Source organism: Onychostruthus taczanowskii, unplaced genomic scaffold, assembly GCF_017590055.1.
Source record: "Onychostruthus taczanowskii isolate IOZ18803 unplaced genomic scaffold, ASM1759005v1 scaffold58, whole genome shotgun sequence".
Classification (NCBI taxonomy): Eukaryota; Metazoa; Chordata; class Aves; order Passeriformes; family Passeridae; genus Onychostruthus; species Onychostruthus taczanowskii.
In genome coordinates, this window is record NW_024503457.1 from 9,209,841 (window position 1) to 9,226,175 (window position 16,335).

The 16,335-nt window shown below is 44.3% G+C and overlaps 1 protein-coding gene and 1 long non-coding RNA gene across 4 annotated transcripts in view; one reads left to right on the forward strand and one right to left on the reverse strand.

Annotated features, from left to right (window-relative positions):
* The window catches only part of CNGA3 (cyclic nucleotide gated channel subunit alpha 3), a 31,595-nt gene extending 21,866 nt beyond the window's left edge, over positions 1–9,729 (forward strand). For 2 of the 3 annotated variants that reach the window (XM_041417980.1, XM_041417979.1), the window contains exons 5-7: positions 575–682; positions 1,577–1,683; positions 4,853–8,784. In XM_041417980.1, the coding sequence (XP_041273914.1) occupies positions 575–682; positions 1,577–1,683; positions 4,853–6,255 (1,618 nt within the window). In that variant the 3' untranslated portion in view covers positions 6,256–8,784. Of the gene's footprint in view, positions 1–574; positions 683–1,576; positions 1,684–4,852; positions 8,785–9,650 lie in introns of those variants that run through there. The other variant, XR_005953644.1, reaches the window with a different exon arrangement.
* LOC121343105 lies at positions 9,711–16,053 on the reverse strand. Its single transcript, XR_005953645.1, has 3 exons — positions 15,238–16,053; positions 13,485–13,740; positions 9,711–10,174 (listed from the first exon to the last, which is right to left on the reverse strand). It is a non-coding gene; the product is annotated as an uncharacterized LOC121343105 (long non-coding RNA).
* Between the last annotated feature and the right edge of the window lie 282 nt (positions 16,054–16,335).

A 16,335-nucleotide genomic window follows, 5' to 3' on the forward strand; every position in this document is an offset into this window, starting at 1 on the left:
GAGGCCTAAGGAACCAGGGCTGTGAATGTGTGAAATTTGCCTTTACATGTTTCAGCTCTAGTCACACACACTGCATGTGCATATGCTCACAGAGTTTCTTACTTGTACAGACATGTATTTGGATACATACGTGTTACTTGTTCAAATGCATGCTTATACAGTCATTTCCATAATAGAATTTGCTAAACATCAATAATTGGCCTCCAAAGGAAGGCTCTTTCTCTAGCAGTGAAATGTAACCTTCCAATCTGAGTGATAATAAGAAACATTTAACAATTAATTTTTTTTTTCAGTGTGGGGCTTAATACAGAAGGCTGTGGGTTTCAGCCTGGGAGATACAAATGTCTGTGGTTTTTTTTCCACTCTTACTTAATTTTTCCAAAGCTGTGTCAAACAAAGAAGTAGAACTTGTCAGATGGGATGCCTGGTATCTCATCTGCACTGCCTGCATGGATACTTTCTCTTCTCAGGCAGCTGTGAGTTCATGGTGAAATGAGCAGCCTCAAGAAGAGGGAAATTCCAGCAGGTTGCTTGCTTACATTTCCAGTGTAAATCTGCATGTTTTACTTTCCAGGAAGAAGAAGGAGGTCTTTGTGATAGATCCTTCAAGCAATCTGTACTACAACTGGCTGACTGTAATTGCAGCACCCGTGTTCTATAACTGGTGTATGCTAGTGTGCAGGTATGGATTTAAGTTAATAACAATTCTGCATTTCCATCATTATGTTTCCTGTGTAAATCACCCTCTTATCTCCCTGCAGTATCTTGTGAGTGACTTACCTAGAAGGTTTACAGTTCATATGCCCTTAGGGATGTGTGATATGTGTACTGGGAATAGATTGCCAGTGTTTCTTTTTTTTTTTTTTTCTTTTTGTCTAAAACCAGGTGGATGTAACTTGCAGTGAGTGTCCTCATGAGTGCTGGTGTGGCCTTTGTGTGCCACCTGCCGGCTGGCAGCTGAGCTGTGTCCTGGCCACTGCATCCCAGGGCACTGCCAGGGATGAAGGCTTCCCACCACCCAGGAGAGAGCAGAAAGGAGGGATGTGGGCAGTGGTGGGGCCTCTTAAATTCATATAATACATCTTTTGGATGCTCGAAGGGCAGGAAGATATAACTCAAGTATTTATTTTCCATGGTAGAATGTAGAAATCAGTTTCAGTGAAAGTGATGATGAGCTGTAGAAATGGTTTTCTTACACTGTGTAAGATGGTAGGGAGAGATGAGGATGGCTTGCTACTGAGAAACATGTCTTTTATTTGGGAATTATCTTCATGGAGATACGTATCCCATGAAATCTGGTGCACTTTTGATCGTAGGGATATGTGTAATTCTCCTTAAGTACACTTGTGTGGCATTTATGTGTTTGAGTTTTATTCCTGTCCAGAACACTTTGAATTCTGAAAGATCCTGGTGTCTGTTTGGACATAGCTCTAGTGTGCAGATGTTTGCACATGGAGATATGCTGCAATATTTCTGGAACAGAAATGTGCACTAATGTGCTGCTAGGGCATGTAATGCAAGTACTCTGCTTATGCAGTTGGCCTAATTTTTTTTTTTTAAATCTTTGTTTCTTTAGAGCCTGCTTTGATGAGCTACAAATGGACCATGTTAAAATGTGGCTGTTCTTGGATTATCTCTCTGATATTATCTATGTTATTGACATGTTCGTCAGGTTCAGAACAGGTGGGTCTTTCTGGGATTTGTTTTCTAATACTGCATGTATTTAAAGACTGGAAACAAAAATTCCCCTGTGGGGTATGACCACTGCAATATCCTGTCAGAGTGCAACAGCGGAGGCTTTTGGAAGATGAAGTGTCTGATCAGCTTGGATTTTTTAAGGCCATACGTTCCAACACTTGCTCTTCACTTGTCTCTAAGTTCAGTTCTGTCGGTAATAGGCGTGCCAGATGCTGAGTGCATAGCCACTGTAACAGGCTGTGTGGGGAAGGGACAGTAGGGCACTTGGGGCAGGAAACCAACTGCACCCCACAAGTGCTGTTCTCTTAACCAGGCTGTGCAGCATCCTGGACAGAAGTGGTTATTGAGTTGATCAAGTGCAAGACCTGGCACCTGTCTCAGCCTTCAGTCTGTGGTCCTACACCTGGAACAGCCCCTCTGCCACCTTCTGTGCTTCGTGCAGCCTCTGCGAGGTCCTGGCAGGGTTTCCCACTGCTTAGGTCCTGCCTTCCTGGAGGAAGTGTGAGCCCAGAGGATCTGTGAGGGCTGTGCCATGCTATGTGGGAAGTGTTCTCTTCAGCCTCTTGTCCCTCTTTCTGTAATCCAGGCAGGCTGAGATTCCAACCATAAAGTGGTATCTGTTTTAAACTGATCAAGGTCATAATATAGGCCTAAGTAACGATGTGCAGTGATCCATGTCACCAAATTACAGAATAGTCCTTGATGCGCTTTGGTGCTTGCACTTTGGTCCATGCCAGTGAGCACTCGGTGTCTGGGGACAGCTAGGAGGACAGCAGAGGTTGGGTGCCGTTCATGGTGGTGCTTTTGGAGGGGCCTGGAAGAACTTACATGTGAATAGAAGCTGTCATGGTAGCTGGTCTTGGGTCAGAAAACATCTCCTGTCTCATTGTCTTCACTGGTACAGACACAGCTTCAAAATATCCCTTGAAAGGGTCCAAAACAACACTGATCATTTAAAAATTAGAGTAATTTTAGATCTTTCATTTTAACATCTTATCCATTTTTATCTATTTATTTATTTAAAGTTGTGCTGACAGCTTGATGTTAATTATGGCCTGTGAGAAGCTCTAAACATAATTACAAGATGGGCTAAAAATGCTGTCATGTGGGAAGCACACAACCCATGGCAAGCCAAATTCTTAAACTTAGCAAGTACCCTGTTCAACAGGAAAGTCAGTTTCAGGTACCAGCCAAAATCACAAGAGTGCTGTATTTGGGGCAGGATGGGGAGGGGTGTTCATCTTCTCTATGTAGTTAAAATGTCAACTGTGCCAGCTAAATTTACCTTCTGCAGTTATATATCTATTAATGTAATGGGAAAGAACAGAGCAGAAATTAGGCATGTCCAGGCAAAGCAAGTTATAAATTTCCATGGGCTATCCTGATGATTATTAAAAAAGCCTGACTGGAATTTGAATTTTCAGGCCTGGCTTGCAACTGCAGAATAGCTGGAGCTGTCTCCCAAATGCTTCAGTGCAGGTGTCTGCTATAGTTCCAGGCATTCCAAGAAAGAAGTTGCTTGTTTTAGGTGGCAAAATCTTTGTCAGCTCTCTTAACAGTTCCTCCTGGCTCTGCCTTTGCCTGCTGCCTTTTTGTGTGAGTCCGCAAGGTCCATCTGCCCTGGGGACAGAGGTCCTGGAAGCCTCTGGGGAAGAGTGAGACTTTCTGCTGTCTGAGGGCAGGGTCTGCCTTGGAGCTGAGATTTAGGTAGCCCCATGACTACTCTGATCAGCAGCTTCTCCATGGTGCATTTCTGTCTAGCTGCAGGGCCAGTTGGACTGCATTTCACCTGTTTGGTGACTGTGCACTGTGAAACAGAAAAGCTTCATGTCTCAGCAGCTGGTTGTGTTTAGCATACCCTGTGTTCTAATGCTTTCATATGATTTTACTGTAAGACTTTAGTTCCATAAGGGAACAAAAAGCTGAGAGATTTTACCTCCTTTCAGAAGGAAGGTGTTTTCAAAGTTATTTTTTATAACTGTGCATCAGAAATTGATCATTCTGGCCAGATTTTCTGTTTAGTTGTACAACTAAAGGGCATATTTGACCAGCTTTTTCAGCAGTGTTCTGGGAGGCAGCACATGCATGGCACAGGAACTACTTCCATTTGTAGTTGCTGCCAGTTTGCAGATCCAAAGCCAGATACACACAAATAGATGTGGCATTTACAGATGAACCACACATTCCAGAAATACCGTCCTGTGTAGGGCACAAAGGAATGCAGCTTGGTGCTCCTCAGCAGAGGCTTCCCTGAGAAAGCTACAGGTGCCTTGTAGGTTGCTAAAGGGTTAGTAAAATGTGATAGTCTGGGATACACTGAGAATGTTTTGGTGTTTTCTAAGTGGACCTTTTCTCCTGAGTGGCCCAGAGGGCTGACAGTTGGATATCTCCATTGCAATTGCAGCAAGTATTTTGCAGTGCATATAGGCTGTTCCTTGTGGAACATTTTTAATGCCCTCAGAGGCACAAAAGAGCACTGTGGCTGTACTGTCTGCAGTAAAGGTCTCTCACTGCAGTTTATATCTACTTGTAAATTTTTTTAATCTAATACTTTTCAAAGCCTTTGGAATGAAGAAATATTGATGTGTGAGAGTCTGCTTAGTAGCCCTCTCACTAGGAACACAAAGTGCAAACCAAGGAAAATCATGTCAGTTTTCACATTGGACACAAGAGGAAAAACATGACTTAGGGAGGGGGGTAACTGCATTTCTTTATCTCAAGGATATCGCTATTATTTGGAAAAAGTTTCCAGCAATCTATTATACCTACTTATTTTTGGTATTTATTTAAAAATATTCCATTCCTATTTTATCACACTTGCTTAACTTTAGTTATGACTCATGCCAATGATTCATGAAAAATTAGACACTTGAATATCCCTCTTTTTTTCGCAGAGATACTTAAAAGATACAGCTGTCGCAGAAAAGAGTGGAAAGCCTCAGGGAGCACTGTGGTGATAATAGAGTCATTGTTCTTAGTCATTATATATCGGCTTTGAAACTTGATTAAAATATTTAAATATGCAATTAAATGACCTCAGTGTCTGTAGGCATAGCAGTACAAATTTTAACATTCTTAGGCCTGAAATGTAAGTCACTCACTACTGTTGATGGTATTTGTTTTCTAACAAATAAAATCTTTTTATTCTCCGAAGGCTTCCTTGAACAAGGCTTGCTAGTTCAGGATGAGAAGAAATTACGAGAACATTATACCAAAACTGCGCAGTTCAAACTGGACGTGCTGTCTCTTGTGCCAACAGACCTGGCATATTTCAAGCTTGGTTTGAACTACCCCGAGCTCCGATTTAACCGCCTGCTGAGGATCTCTCGGCTCTTTGAGTTTTTTGACCGTACCGAGACCAGGACAAATTATCCAAACATGTTCCGTATTGGCAATCTGGTGTTGTACATTCTTATCATCATCCACTGGAACGCGTGCATATACTTTGCGATATCGAAGGTGATCGGGTTTGGAACCGACACCTGGGTGTATCCCAACGTGTCCGTTCCGGAGTACGCGCGCCTGTCCAGGAAGTACATTTACAGTCTGTACTGGTCGACGCTCACGCTGACGACCATCGGAGAAACGCCGCCCCCGGTGAAGGACGAGGAGTATCTCTTCGTGGTCATCGACTTCCTGGTGGGCGTGCTCATCTTTGCCACCATTGTCGGTAACGTCGGCTCCATGATTTCCAACATGAATGCTTCCAGGGCAGAGTTCCAGGCCAAAGTGGATTCCATTAAACAGTACATGCAATTCCGAAAGGTGACTAAGGACTTGGAAGCCAGGGTTATTAAGTGGTTTGATTACCTCTGGACAAACAAGAAAACAGTAGATGAGAAGGAAGTTCTCAAAAACCTGCCTGACAAGCTGAAGGCTGAAATTGCCATCAATGTCCATTTGGACACACTGAAGAAAGTACGTATATTCCAGGATTGTGAAGCTGGACTTCTCATTGAGCTGGTGCTGAAGCTGAAACCTACAGTCTTCAGTCCTGGTGACTACATTTGCAAAAAAGGAGATATCGGAAGAGAAATGTACATTATTAAAGAGGGAAAACTGGCTGTGGTGGCGGATGATGGCGTAACCCAATTTGTAGTCCTAAGCGATGGCAGCTACTTTGGTGAAATTAGCATCCTAAACATCAAAGGCAGCAAATCTGGCAACAGGAGGACAGCCAACATTAGGAGTATTGGTTATTCTGATTTGTTCTGCTTGTCTAAGGATGATTTAATGGAAGCCCTCACAGAATATCCAGAAGCCAAAAAGGCTCTGGAAGAGAAAGGACGTCAAATTCTGATGAAAGACAATTTAATAGATGAGGAGGCAGCAAAAGCAGGAGCTGACCCAAAGGACTTGGAAGAAAAAATAGGACGACTTGAAGTAGCTCTGGATACACTGCAGACTAGGTTTGCGAGGCTCATGGCAGAATACACTGCATCTCAACAAAAGGTGAAACAGAGACTTGCCAGAGTAGAAACCCGAGTGAAAAAATACGGTAGTGGCAGCTTATCAGTTGCAGAAGCAGAGGCTGAAAAACCTGAGGAGAAAAAGTAGTAATGGATTATTTATATTTCCTCAATTATTGGAGAAAGTTGAAGCACTGAAAGCCATAAATGTATGTAAATATGTGTGTGCATACATAGACATAATTATTTTTATATGAACTCAAGAGAATGGTTTTTAGCATTTTTAACTGAAGCAGTATTTTCTTGTAAATAGAACATTGTCACCTTCTTCTTGGGGGGAGATTTGGTCCAGCACTTGGTACTTTTTTGTACTGAAAGTGGGCTTCTTACAAGTCATGCTCAGAATGTCTGTTGTGTTTGGTACCTGTAGGTCTTGACACACTGTCTCTTCCTGTGCATTGTGCGTTAAGAAGGCATTGTAATTGAAGTAGAAGAGATTAAATTTTTCCTTTTTAGGAGCTTAAAAATTGTTTATAGGGTACCCTGCTCTAACTTGCTACTTTAGTAGCTGATTAAGTGCATGGATGGATGTCTGGGTTTCTCAAAATTTTTATTCTTTCACAGTCTGTGCAAACAGTTGGATGACAGCTAAGCAGTATCAGGTACCTGGCCATTGCAGTGCGCTCTGCACGTGTCTGGAACAGCCGTGCATTCAGATGCTTTAGTCTGATTCTCTCTGATGAGCTGGGCTCTGCACAAAGGACCATGCTGACAGAGTAGCAGTGCTCATTCATGTCCCTTCTGGCAGGGTCTGTGACAGCCTTTGCTGCTCTGCAGCTGCTTCAGCAGGGGAGGGAAGGGAAAATCTGTTCTGGGTTTTTTTAGCCCAGTTCCATCCACACTGGTGAAATCCTCACTTGGAAAGGAGTCCCCTAAAGCTCACTGGTGGAAGAGTAATACGGCTTCACTGAACCTGGGAAGAGAAAAGAGGGCCCTGGTGTGTGCAACTCCCATATGTAGGGTGCTGAGTGAACTCCCTGGCAAGTGGGCAGTCCCAAGGGAGGCTACTGAGAAATCCCATGGGCTGGCAGGGCAGGCTGTCACTGCCTGCCTGGCAGCTTGCTCCCATAACAGGGTCTCTGCAAAGCAGGGAGAACAAGCCCTGTGTTGCAAAGTCATTCCAGTCACTAGGCCTATGTTTTCTTCCTTTTTATTTCTTCTAAGGAGGTCTACTCCATCTCCCTTTGCTGTTTACTGCCATCTTTTCTCCAAAGTAGTTGTCACACTGCCTTGTTTCCATTAGTTAGGGAGAATATAGAATATAATAGCTTTCATTTTTTTGCTGTACAGTATTTTGCTGTCATGCAGCTTTCCTTATGTTACTTGCAGGTATCTCACTGGCTTTTGAAAAGTATGGAGTAGCAGAGGCTGTTCAGCATGTATGGCATTAGATCCTTCAGTGGCATTAGGTATTACTATGGGCAGTGCTCTGACTTTAGTTGTCCTCAGGCCTGAGTTATGACAGCAACTGTGATCAATGGCCTGTTGGAAAATTGGTGAGGAGTCCACTGGAGAAGAGGGTGGTTTAACTGGGTGGCAGTGGAATGAAAAGAGACAGTTTTGCCAAACTGAGTACAACTGCTCAGAGTAAGTCCTCATCTCCAGGCAAGCAACTGTTCCCTTCTATTGACACTTCTGAGCCTGGTGAGGGAGACAAATCTGTCAGTGATTAAGGAATGGAGCTTTGCCAGCAACACTGGCAAAGGGACAACTGGATAGTAATGTTCACACACGGCCCTTGCCTAAACTCCTGTTAGTGTCAGCCTAGAAGCCAACTGTACTTACAGATCTTCCCTAGACTGGGCTTAACCTCTATTATCAAAATATCCACTGATTGATTGTAATAAGTGGTTTGAAAAGTAGTCAAGATCTGTTTCTGGCCAGTGACACTCAGAAGTATTGTTCCATCAGCTGAATCTTGTCCTTATTTTCTTTAAGGGCTTGAGAGAATTGGGGGAGCTCCAAGAGGCTGGTTTGGCAGGGGTGTAGTGCCCTTAGTCCCACCCAGAGGCAGGCAGTGCTGAGGTGGAGCTGGGCTCACTGCAGGGTACACCTGTGAGCACAGACTGTGCCACAGGCTGCTCAACTTGCAAATTCCACCTTCCACATTGTGACAGAGCCAGGTACCACACTCACCTTGGCTGACATTCACTGGTGTGTGACTCAAACCCACTGTACCTGGTAGGGGTTTCAGGCATATTGACATGTTCTCCATCAGTCATCATTCTCTGTAAATACCTATCTACCCAACATAGCACAGCTGTTCCAGCCCAGTAGGTATATATGAGTGAAACTGTTTAAAGAACTCTTCGTACCAAATTTATGTATGTTTAAAAACCCTAAAAACCACAGGACTGCATCTTTACCTGATGGATCAGAACAGCCTAATCTATCAGTTAAATACATGTTTGCTCTTCCCTTTCCGTGCCTCTTGATCTGGTTTTCATATGCTAGAAAAAGAGCATTTTGATGCTACTGGCTTCAGTCTCTTTGAAATATACAGCTTCTGGCATGATGAAATCACATCCTTTGGCGTCTTTCATCTCTGTAAGATGTTTTTTCCTCTTCTTTAATGTGGCTACAGCATGTACATTAAAATATTTTGAGTAATGTTCAAGCAACTCTGTGTTTTCTCTTACCCATATCCCTCTAGATTTTAGTGTTTCAGACAGACTTTGATCGCATCACCATTACATGGTCCAGAAAACTGTTATCTGGAACAGAGATCTGAAGTGACAGAAAACTATGTGGGGATGGTGGTCTCCCCTCACCACAGGGCAGCTGGTACACAGCTTTGGTCCTGGGCCCAGTTTTGATATCATCCCTGCATTTGCAGCTACCACACAGGCACAGGAACCTGACCATTATGCCACTGCCCAAGGGGTTCCAGGTCCCATGGGGCACAGAGCCTGCCAGGCTGCTGCCACTTGTCTTCCCTTCCCAGCTCCAGGCAGGGTGGCACAGCAGGGACAGTGGCTTGTCTGGCAGAAATAAGTGTGTGCAGCTTTCTGCTACTTGCACACAGGTCACCTACCAAAAATTGCCTAGCACAGACTGGGCTGGGCTAGTTCCTCAAACCTGCCACAAGAGAAAGCAAGGCACAGGGCAGTGCTTACAGAGCATTTGAACATAGGCCCTGAATCTAGAAATAGGTTTAATGGCCACAACGCTCACTTCACGTGGGCCTAAGCAGGTAGCCATGGGCTGGCACTGCTGCTCCAAATAGCCTGTGCTGAGGGAGACACCAGATGGGTAAAGTCTGAGAGGTTTGAACATTTGCTCGACATACAAAAGGAGAGGAGAGGTGGTGGAGTGACACACCGTGCTCCAGCTGCTGCTTGGAGTGAGCTTTTCCAGGGAAAGGGCCTCAAGCTGTGGACCCTCTACCCTGACAGCAAACAATTTCAGCCTTGCTCCTCTCTGAAGTTCTCTCAGTGCTCTCCCCATCCTTTTACCCTCATCCCCTATTATTTTACTTTACAGTTTTTACAGCAGAAAACTGCCCTGGCAAATTCAATGAACTGGACTTCAGAAGCAGCAGTAACAGCAAAACAGCTCATGTATTTGTACAGCCAAGAGTTGGGGTTTTCTTTACAGTACAGCTTTTTCTTCAGAACAGCCCAGGGAAAGTACAGTCGTGCTTTTAAAACCCTTTTCTCCAAGGCATCGGCTTTAGAGTTTCATTCCTGCCAAATATTTATTAATGCGCAATATGAGGCCTCTACTTTACATTAGAAACCAAACTGCTCATTGTCCTCGCTCTCACAAAAGTGTTAGTGCTTTCTCTGAGCTGGTCCACGTGTTGGTGGCTTTGGAAGACACACTTGTGTCTGTATCACTGCTGGCACCAAGGATGACACATTCACAGGCCAAACCCAGGCCAGGCTGTCCAGTGACGTGACACAGGCGGACTAAAGGAGAGCTACTCTTCACCCTCAAGATTTGCAAGATGACAGCATTTGCACTTGGCTTCAAGGTTCCCCAGCTCTTCTATTAATGCTTCCAACCTGGAACAAACAGAATGAATCAAACCCTTGTCTACATAATTCAGCATTTGCAAAAACATCTCATGTATCCCTGAGAGCAAAACGAATTATGCACTAAATGGATCTGGCAACTGTACAGACAGTTAAAGCACAAGATTTCAGTTGTGGCAGCTTTCCTGAGGGAAGCCATCACTCTGGGACTCCCCTCTCCTCCCCAATCCCATTCATAGCCCAGAGCATGAGAAGGGTTCCTGAGAGGGGAAAACCACACAAGCTCTGAGGAACAAGCTCTAGGGCTGAAGATGGTCAGACCTTTTGTTTCTGAAATTCAGATTTTGCAATAGTTTCCAGCTCACAAGGGCTGAGGCCTGCTGCTGCCAGCTGCTCTTGCAGCTTCACTGCAGCAAATACAGTTCTGCTCTTCTGTGTTGGCAGTCCTCCCCCTTCCACGCCCCAGGAGCAAAGGCTTGCACTCTTTAAGCAGTTTTTTAGGGATAAACACAAACATTAGCTTTACTCCAGAAGCAGGAGCAGTTCTCACAGATTTCCTTCATCAGAAGCTGGGAGATCACCTGGGCTCTTGCAAGAAGAGTGCAGGATGCAGTGCCAATGGCTCAGCTTCCATGGGCTGTCTTCCCAAGAGGCTGAGGACACTGGCCAGCTCTAACAGAGACCTCTCTTATTTGTACAGGTAAATCAGGGGTAGAGTACTAAAACCAGAAGTGCAGAAACATGGAAGGAATTTACTAATGGATGCTATTCCATTTTTCTTTCCTTAGCATTTGTGGTGCCTGGTACCAGCCCTTCTGTAAGAGGGCAACTGAAGAACACTTTCACCACAGGGACAGCCTGGCTGTAATTCTAGAGCGATGGGCAGCCTGATGAAAATAGCTATTAATTTCCTAGCTTTTTTTTGTTTTAATATGTAATTTCTTTAGCTTTCTGACAAGAAAAACCCCTACACTGTTCTATTCTTATAGCCAACAGTAACATTCCCTCATTGCCCTGGAAGGGGAACTACCCCAAAGCAGTCACACCCAAGCAGCCCCTTCAGGTGAGTAGCGTGGCAAGAACCCAGGGGCACTACCTGCCTTTCCAGAAAAGGAGACAGAGAAGCACAAGACCATTTTTTTTTTTTTTTTTTTTTGTGTAGCCTGCTGCCAGGTCTGATGAATCAAACCAACTGTGCTGTAAAGATCTACGCTTTTTAGGAGAACCAATTGCCAGTTCCTCATCAAAGTACAAATACTTTACTTGCAGAATAGTGCAGATAATTAACCCAGCTTCCTGCAGTGGCATTCCCACTGTTTTCAGATTACTTGTAGATTTGGGCTGTTTTAAGCAAGTCCTTAGGCTGCTTGTTCATAGGTCCAGTGCTTGGCACAGGAAACCCTCTCTTACAGCAGCAGCTTTGGGTACTATCAGTGAAGGAAATGATCCAGAGGTGGGAATTTTAAGTTCTGACTACTGAAAACCCTATGCCTCATCTCTTAGCAATAAAAGCTAGCATCTTAGCATCTCTGACCACACTTGCATCAAGGTTAGGAAAAAAGCTTACGTCTAGCAGCACAAAGCTGCAGAGCTTTTCTAAAAAAGCACCTCATGCCTTTCCAAACACATTGGTTGCTCCACAGCTCATTTAGCCTGTCAGCCACAGCCAGGCTTCTTGGTGCATGGTTCAGCCTGAGCATTGACAGCACAGGGAAGGCTCATGGCTCAAGGCAGACTGACAAAAGAGCTGTCCCAAGCAGAAACACTTTCAATTCAGGGCTTCAAGGCTGTCAGTTTCATTGCCATAATGTGACTGCACCAGCTGTGAGCACTGGCAGCCCAAGAAGGGTAAGTGGTGAGGAAGAAGAGGAGCAAGAAAAGAGCCACGCAGCACCTCCAGGCAGCTAGTGGCACTTCAAAACTGCAGCCACCCCGGAGCTGGGGTGACAAATGTGCTGGGCAAGGGAGACACCCCAAGCTGCTCAGCTTCCTGCCACCAGGGAAGGGAGAATGGTACAGAAGGGATGCTGCAATCTGGAGCCAGAGAGAGAAAGCACACAGGGGAGCCCCTGCAGAGTTTTCTAAACTGATTTACACTTTGGTGGCTAGAAGGGGCCCAAGCCAGACAAATGGGCAACTGGAATGACTCCAGAAGGGCATGTTCCCCCTCCCCAGCCACTGCCAGTGCTGAGGGCAAACCTGTTGTGCAGCATAGCAGAGCTGCCGGCTCCATATAGGGTTCAGTCCTACACAGCTTCACTCTGACTTGGGCAGGGCAAAGGGAAAATTTCAGAGCAAACTCAGGAGGTGCTGAGACCAACTGATGCTGCGATCAGCCACTAGGAGACCCCAGAGGCTGCCATCATGCTCAGGAACCAAGAATCCCACAAGAAAGGTTAAAAACCAGCAGAGTATGGCTGCTGGAAGCCCCCATCTTGCAGACACTGGGAAGAAACTGCTGGAAGAGTCTGTTTTTACCACCCCCAGCCCTGCAGCAGTGAGGCTTAGAGGCAGCAGGCAAATCATTGCCACCAACTGCCCCAAGTGTCACTGCTGGGCTGCAACAGGACATGGTGTCCAAAAGCATTGGATCCAGTCCAGCCCTTGTTCTGGAGGAGAAGCCAAGAACACAAAAGAGAAAGGGACTAATCCATCCTCTGAAGGTGGCAACACAGGGCAGGGGTGGTCCCAGAGAGTCCCAAACCCAGGAAATCTTTCCTAAGGCTTAAACACTGAGAAATCATCTCCTCCAAAATCAAAGCTAGCACGCAAACTGTTTGGGATGACAAAACTTCTCCAAACTGCTGCAGGTCTGGAGCAGGATTATTTCTGAAAGGCCTGAGGATGTTGTCTGGAACAACTCCTGGCACAGAAGCAATGCTCTCACCCAGGCTGGCTGCTGGCAGAAAGCAGAGGCTGAGGTCCAGCCCCTACACCAAATGAGCCAGACAAGAATTTTGCTAGAAAGGATATACTCTTGGGGATTTTAGTTTGGGAATGAGACACTCTCCAGAGAGATTCAAGGTGTAAAAAAAACCAGTGCAAGAGCAACCCTTATCAGATGCTCACAAAGAGGTCTGTGTTGTGCTTTTAAAGGGAAGTACCCATACTGGAGAAACCAAAATGTCATTTGTTTTATTTCAGGTGGCTTGCTACAAAATTCATAGTATTCTTCATGCATAGATGACAAAAATTAAAAATCTGTGCATGGCACAGGGAGATTTTTCTTTTGAAAACACCCTTTCATGTAGAAAACATTCTCCTGCCAAGTTTCCAATTTTTAATTAACATCAGTTATATTAGGAAACAAAACCCCTTCCATAGTAACATATTGGCTTACCTGATCTTTATCCCTTGCTGCTCAAACACAGAGTGCTTGCAAAGGGAAACATTAAATCAAAGGCAGCAACACATGATGTATGGCAGCTCAGCCTGGGACGGGGAAGTTCAACCAGATGCCATTTCATGGCCACTTGCTCCTGAGCACTGTTACTCCCTCTCTGTCCTATACAGGTCTGGAAGCAGAAGGTTGCAGTGGGAGTTTCAAAGGATTTTCTCTGTACATGGTCCCAGTGGCACAGCAGATACACCAGAGCCTTTGGTGTTATTAAGAAAGGCTTCATGTTAGATTTGCATGTAGCAGCTGAGCCACAAATCTCTGCAGTTTTTATCCTCACTTGACATTGGTCAGTCCAAGCTGTGAGCCAAGGCTGTAGGAGCAGCAGGATCCCTGCATGTGCAGTTGTTTGCAGTTGAGCTGTGCTGTCTGTCCTTTGAAGGGCACAAGTCTAACTCCAGCCATTGGCTGTCTGACTTTCACAGTCAGCTCTGGTCTCAATTTTTAAGTCTCAAAACTATGCACAAACCTAACCAGCAAAATAATGTAGGAGTTCCTAATGCAACCTTATTGTCCTAAAATAGAATAATGATTCCCACCCTTCACTTGCATCTCCAATGCCTTTGTCTCTTAGACACTTCTCCACACAGAAATCCCAAAGGATCTATATTGAGCAAGACATCTATGAACACAAGCACACTAGGCAAACTTCAGCTATTTATCAGAATCACTCTCTTGATGTATCCTACAAATACAGCAGAACAGAACAAAACTATACTTGTATATCTGCAATTAAAACCACCTTCCCACACACTTTTGAATTGGGTTGATGAAGAAGGAACAATAAAAACCAACAGCTGAAGACATCTTCAGATGGAGCACTAGAGAAAAATACTGACATTTCACGGGTTTTCCAAATGAATTCATCTGGGTAAAAAATTACCTAACTCTTATTTCCAAAGCAGCATCCCTTCCATGATTCAGTATAAATCTGAATTTTTAAAAATTAATTTTACTAAGTCCCCAATGGTCTTACAAATTTTATGACAAACTTTCGACTATGAACAAGAACTGTAAGTAACTTATCACAAACCTTTGTGACTCAAACTAAGCATAATAAACTCAGCTCTTGTTACGAAAGGCTTGACTTTGAATAGCTTAACTTGGAAGAAATTCCTGCTCCATCTTGCATACTGAAATGATGGAGTTTTTCTGCATAATAAATAAAGCACAGCTCAAACATTCCACCCAATTCATTTTTCATCATAAAACCTCTTGAGGCAACCAGGAAATTCTTAATCCTCATGTGAGAATAAAAATTTACCTGGAGGTAACTGGCTATAACAGTGTGATGGAAACACCTTAAAGTTGATGATTTAGGGATTGTCCTCCTCCAGAACATCAGCAGCATGGAAACCTGTGTCCAACTCCCTGCTTCACAGAGCAGAAGCCCAAATAGGCACCTGGGAGCTCACACTGCAGGTCCCTGGAGGCTAAGCCCGCTAGGTCCTTCACACCTGTGTGGTGTCAGATGGGAAAGGAAGCTCCTGCTTCAGCAGTGAAGCCACTGCTGGATGAGAGGCATGGACTGACTACTGTAACACAGAGTCCCTTGGAGCCCTGGGCCCATTTCAGCATGAGCTTTCCTCAGAACACAGGGTTGGAGGGGTCCCCTTGGCTGCCACCATCCTGTCTCTTCCTGCCAAATGGAAGACAAGCCCAGAGAGAAGTTCACAAAACACTACTCCTTAGTTACCTGAACTCTGCTCGCTGCTGACAGCTGTTGCTGAAATCTTTTTAGCAAGAAGCAAAACTTTGATCTTTTAAAAGGTGATGCTCTGTTTATACAGCTTTATGTGCCAATATACCTCCAGAGCTAAACAAAACCATTTCTTCACTCATTAAGTCTGAAACAATGCCACATTAAGATGGTTCTTTTCAGGGCATTACTTCTCTTGCACTACTATCATTTTTGAAGCATGTGATGGTAGAATACACAGAAGCCTGATGGCCCCTTTGCACTGAGGTTGGAAACATTCAGGCAGTCTCTGTTAGGTGCAGAAGGAGATACTTGAAGAGGTATTTTTCATTTGTCAAATGAGGCAGTGCTGAGACGTCCGAAATATTTTCCTGTCAACATATTGAAGACACCCTGTGGAGAGAACATCACCACACTGGCATCAAACTACTGCCTTGGAAAAGGAATCTTCTGTCTAACTGAGGAGAGGTATTTTCATGACATGTAAGTACACTTAAGTCTCCAAGTTTTGAAGACCTAAACTTTGCTAGACACTGTGAAAGACATTCCAGGTGTGCCAGGAACCCAGAAAAAACCCCCAAACCAAACCAAACTTAAAATGACATTTTCCCCTTCAGAAAGAACAGTGGCTGAAACTTCTGTAGGACAGGAATGCAGCCTGCAGCTATAAGACTTCAAGATTTATTTATATTAAACCTTATCAACTGGTGCTGCTGAACAACTAGTGCACTTACACCAGTCCTAAGGAGATAAGGTCTCAATACAGTGGTATCTGGGGGGAGGGAGTGTGTATTTACATGAGAAATCTGTCAAATATTAAGTACTTATATCTTACCTGAAAATGATTCCTTGAAAAACAACTTATGCTTTTGAAGGCCAATGCAATTATGTGTTATTTTAATCTTAATGCTAAAGGGAAACAGAAAGAGCATATTTACAATGTCAACAGTTAAGAGAACTTTGTATTGCTATCCAGTTATGCTGTCTGCACAGCTTTTAGACCTATATAAAAAAACCCAAGATGAATCACATACACCTGGTCAGCTGGGTACAACCACAAACCACAGCTAAATTAGTGTAAGAAGAATTACAGGG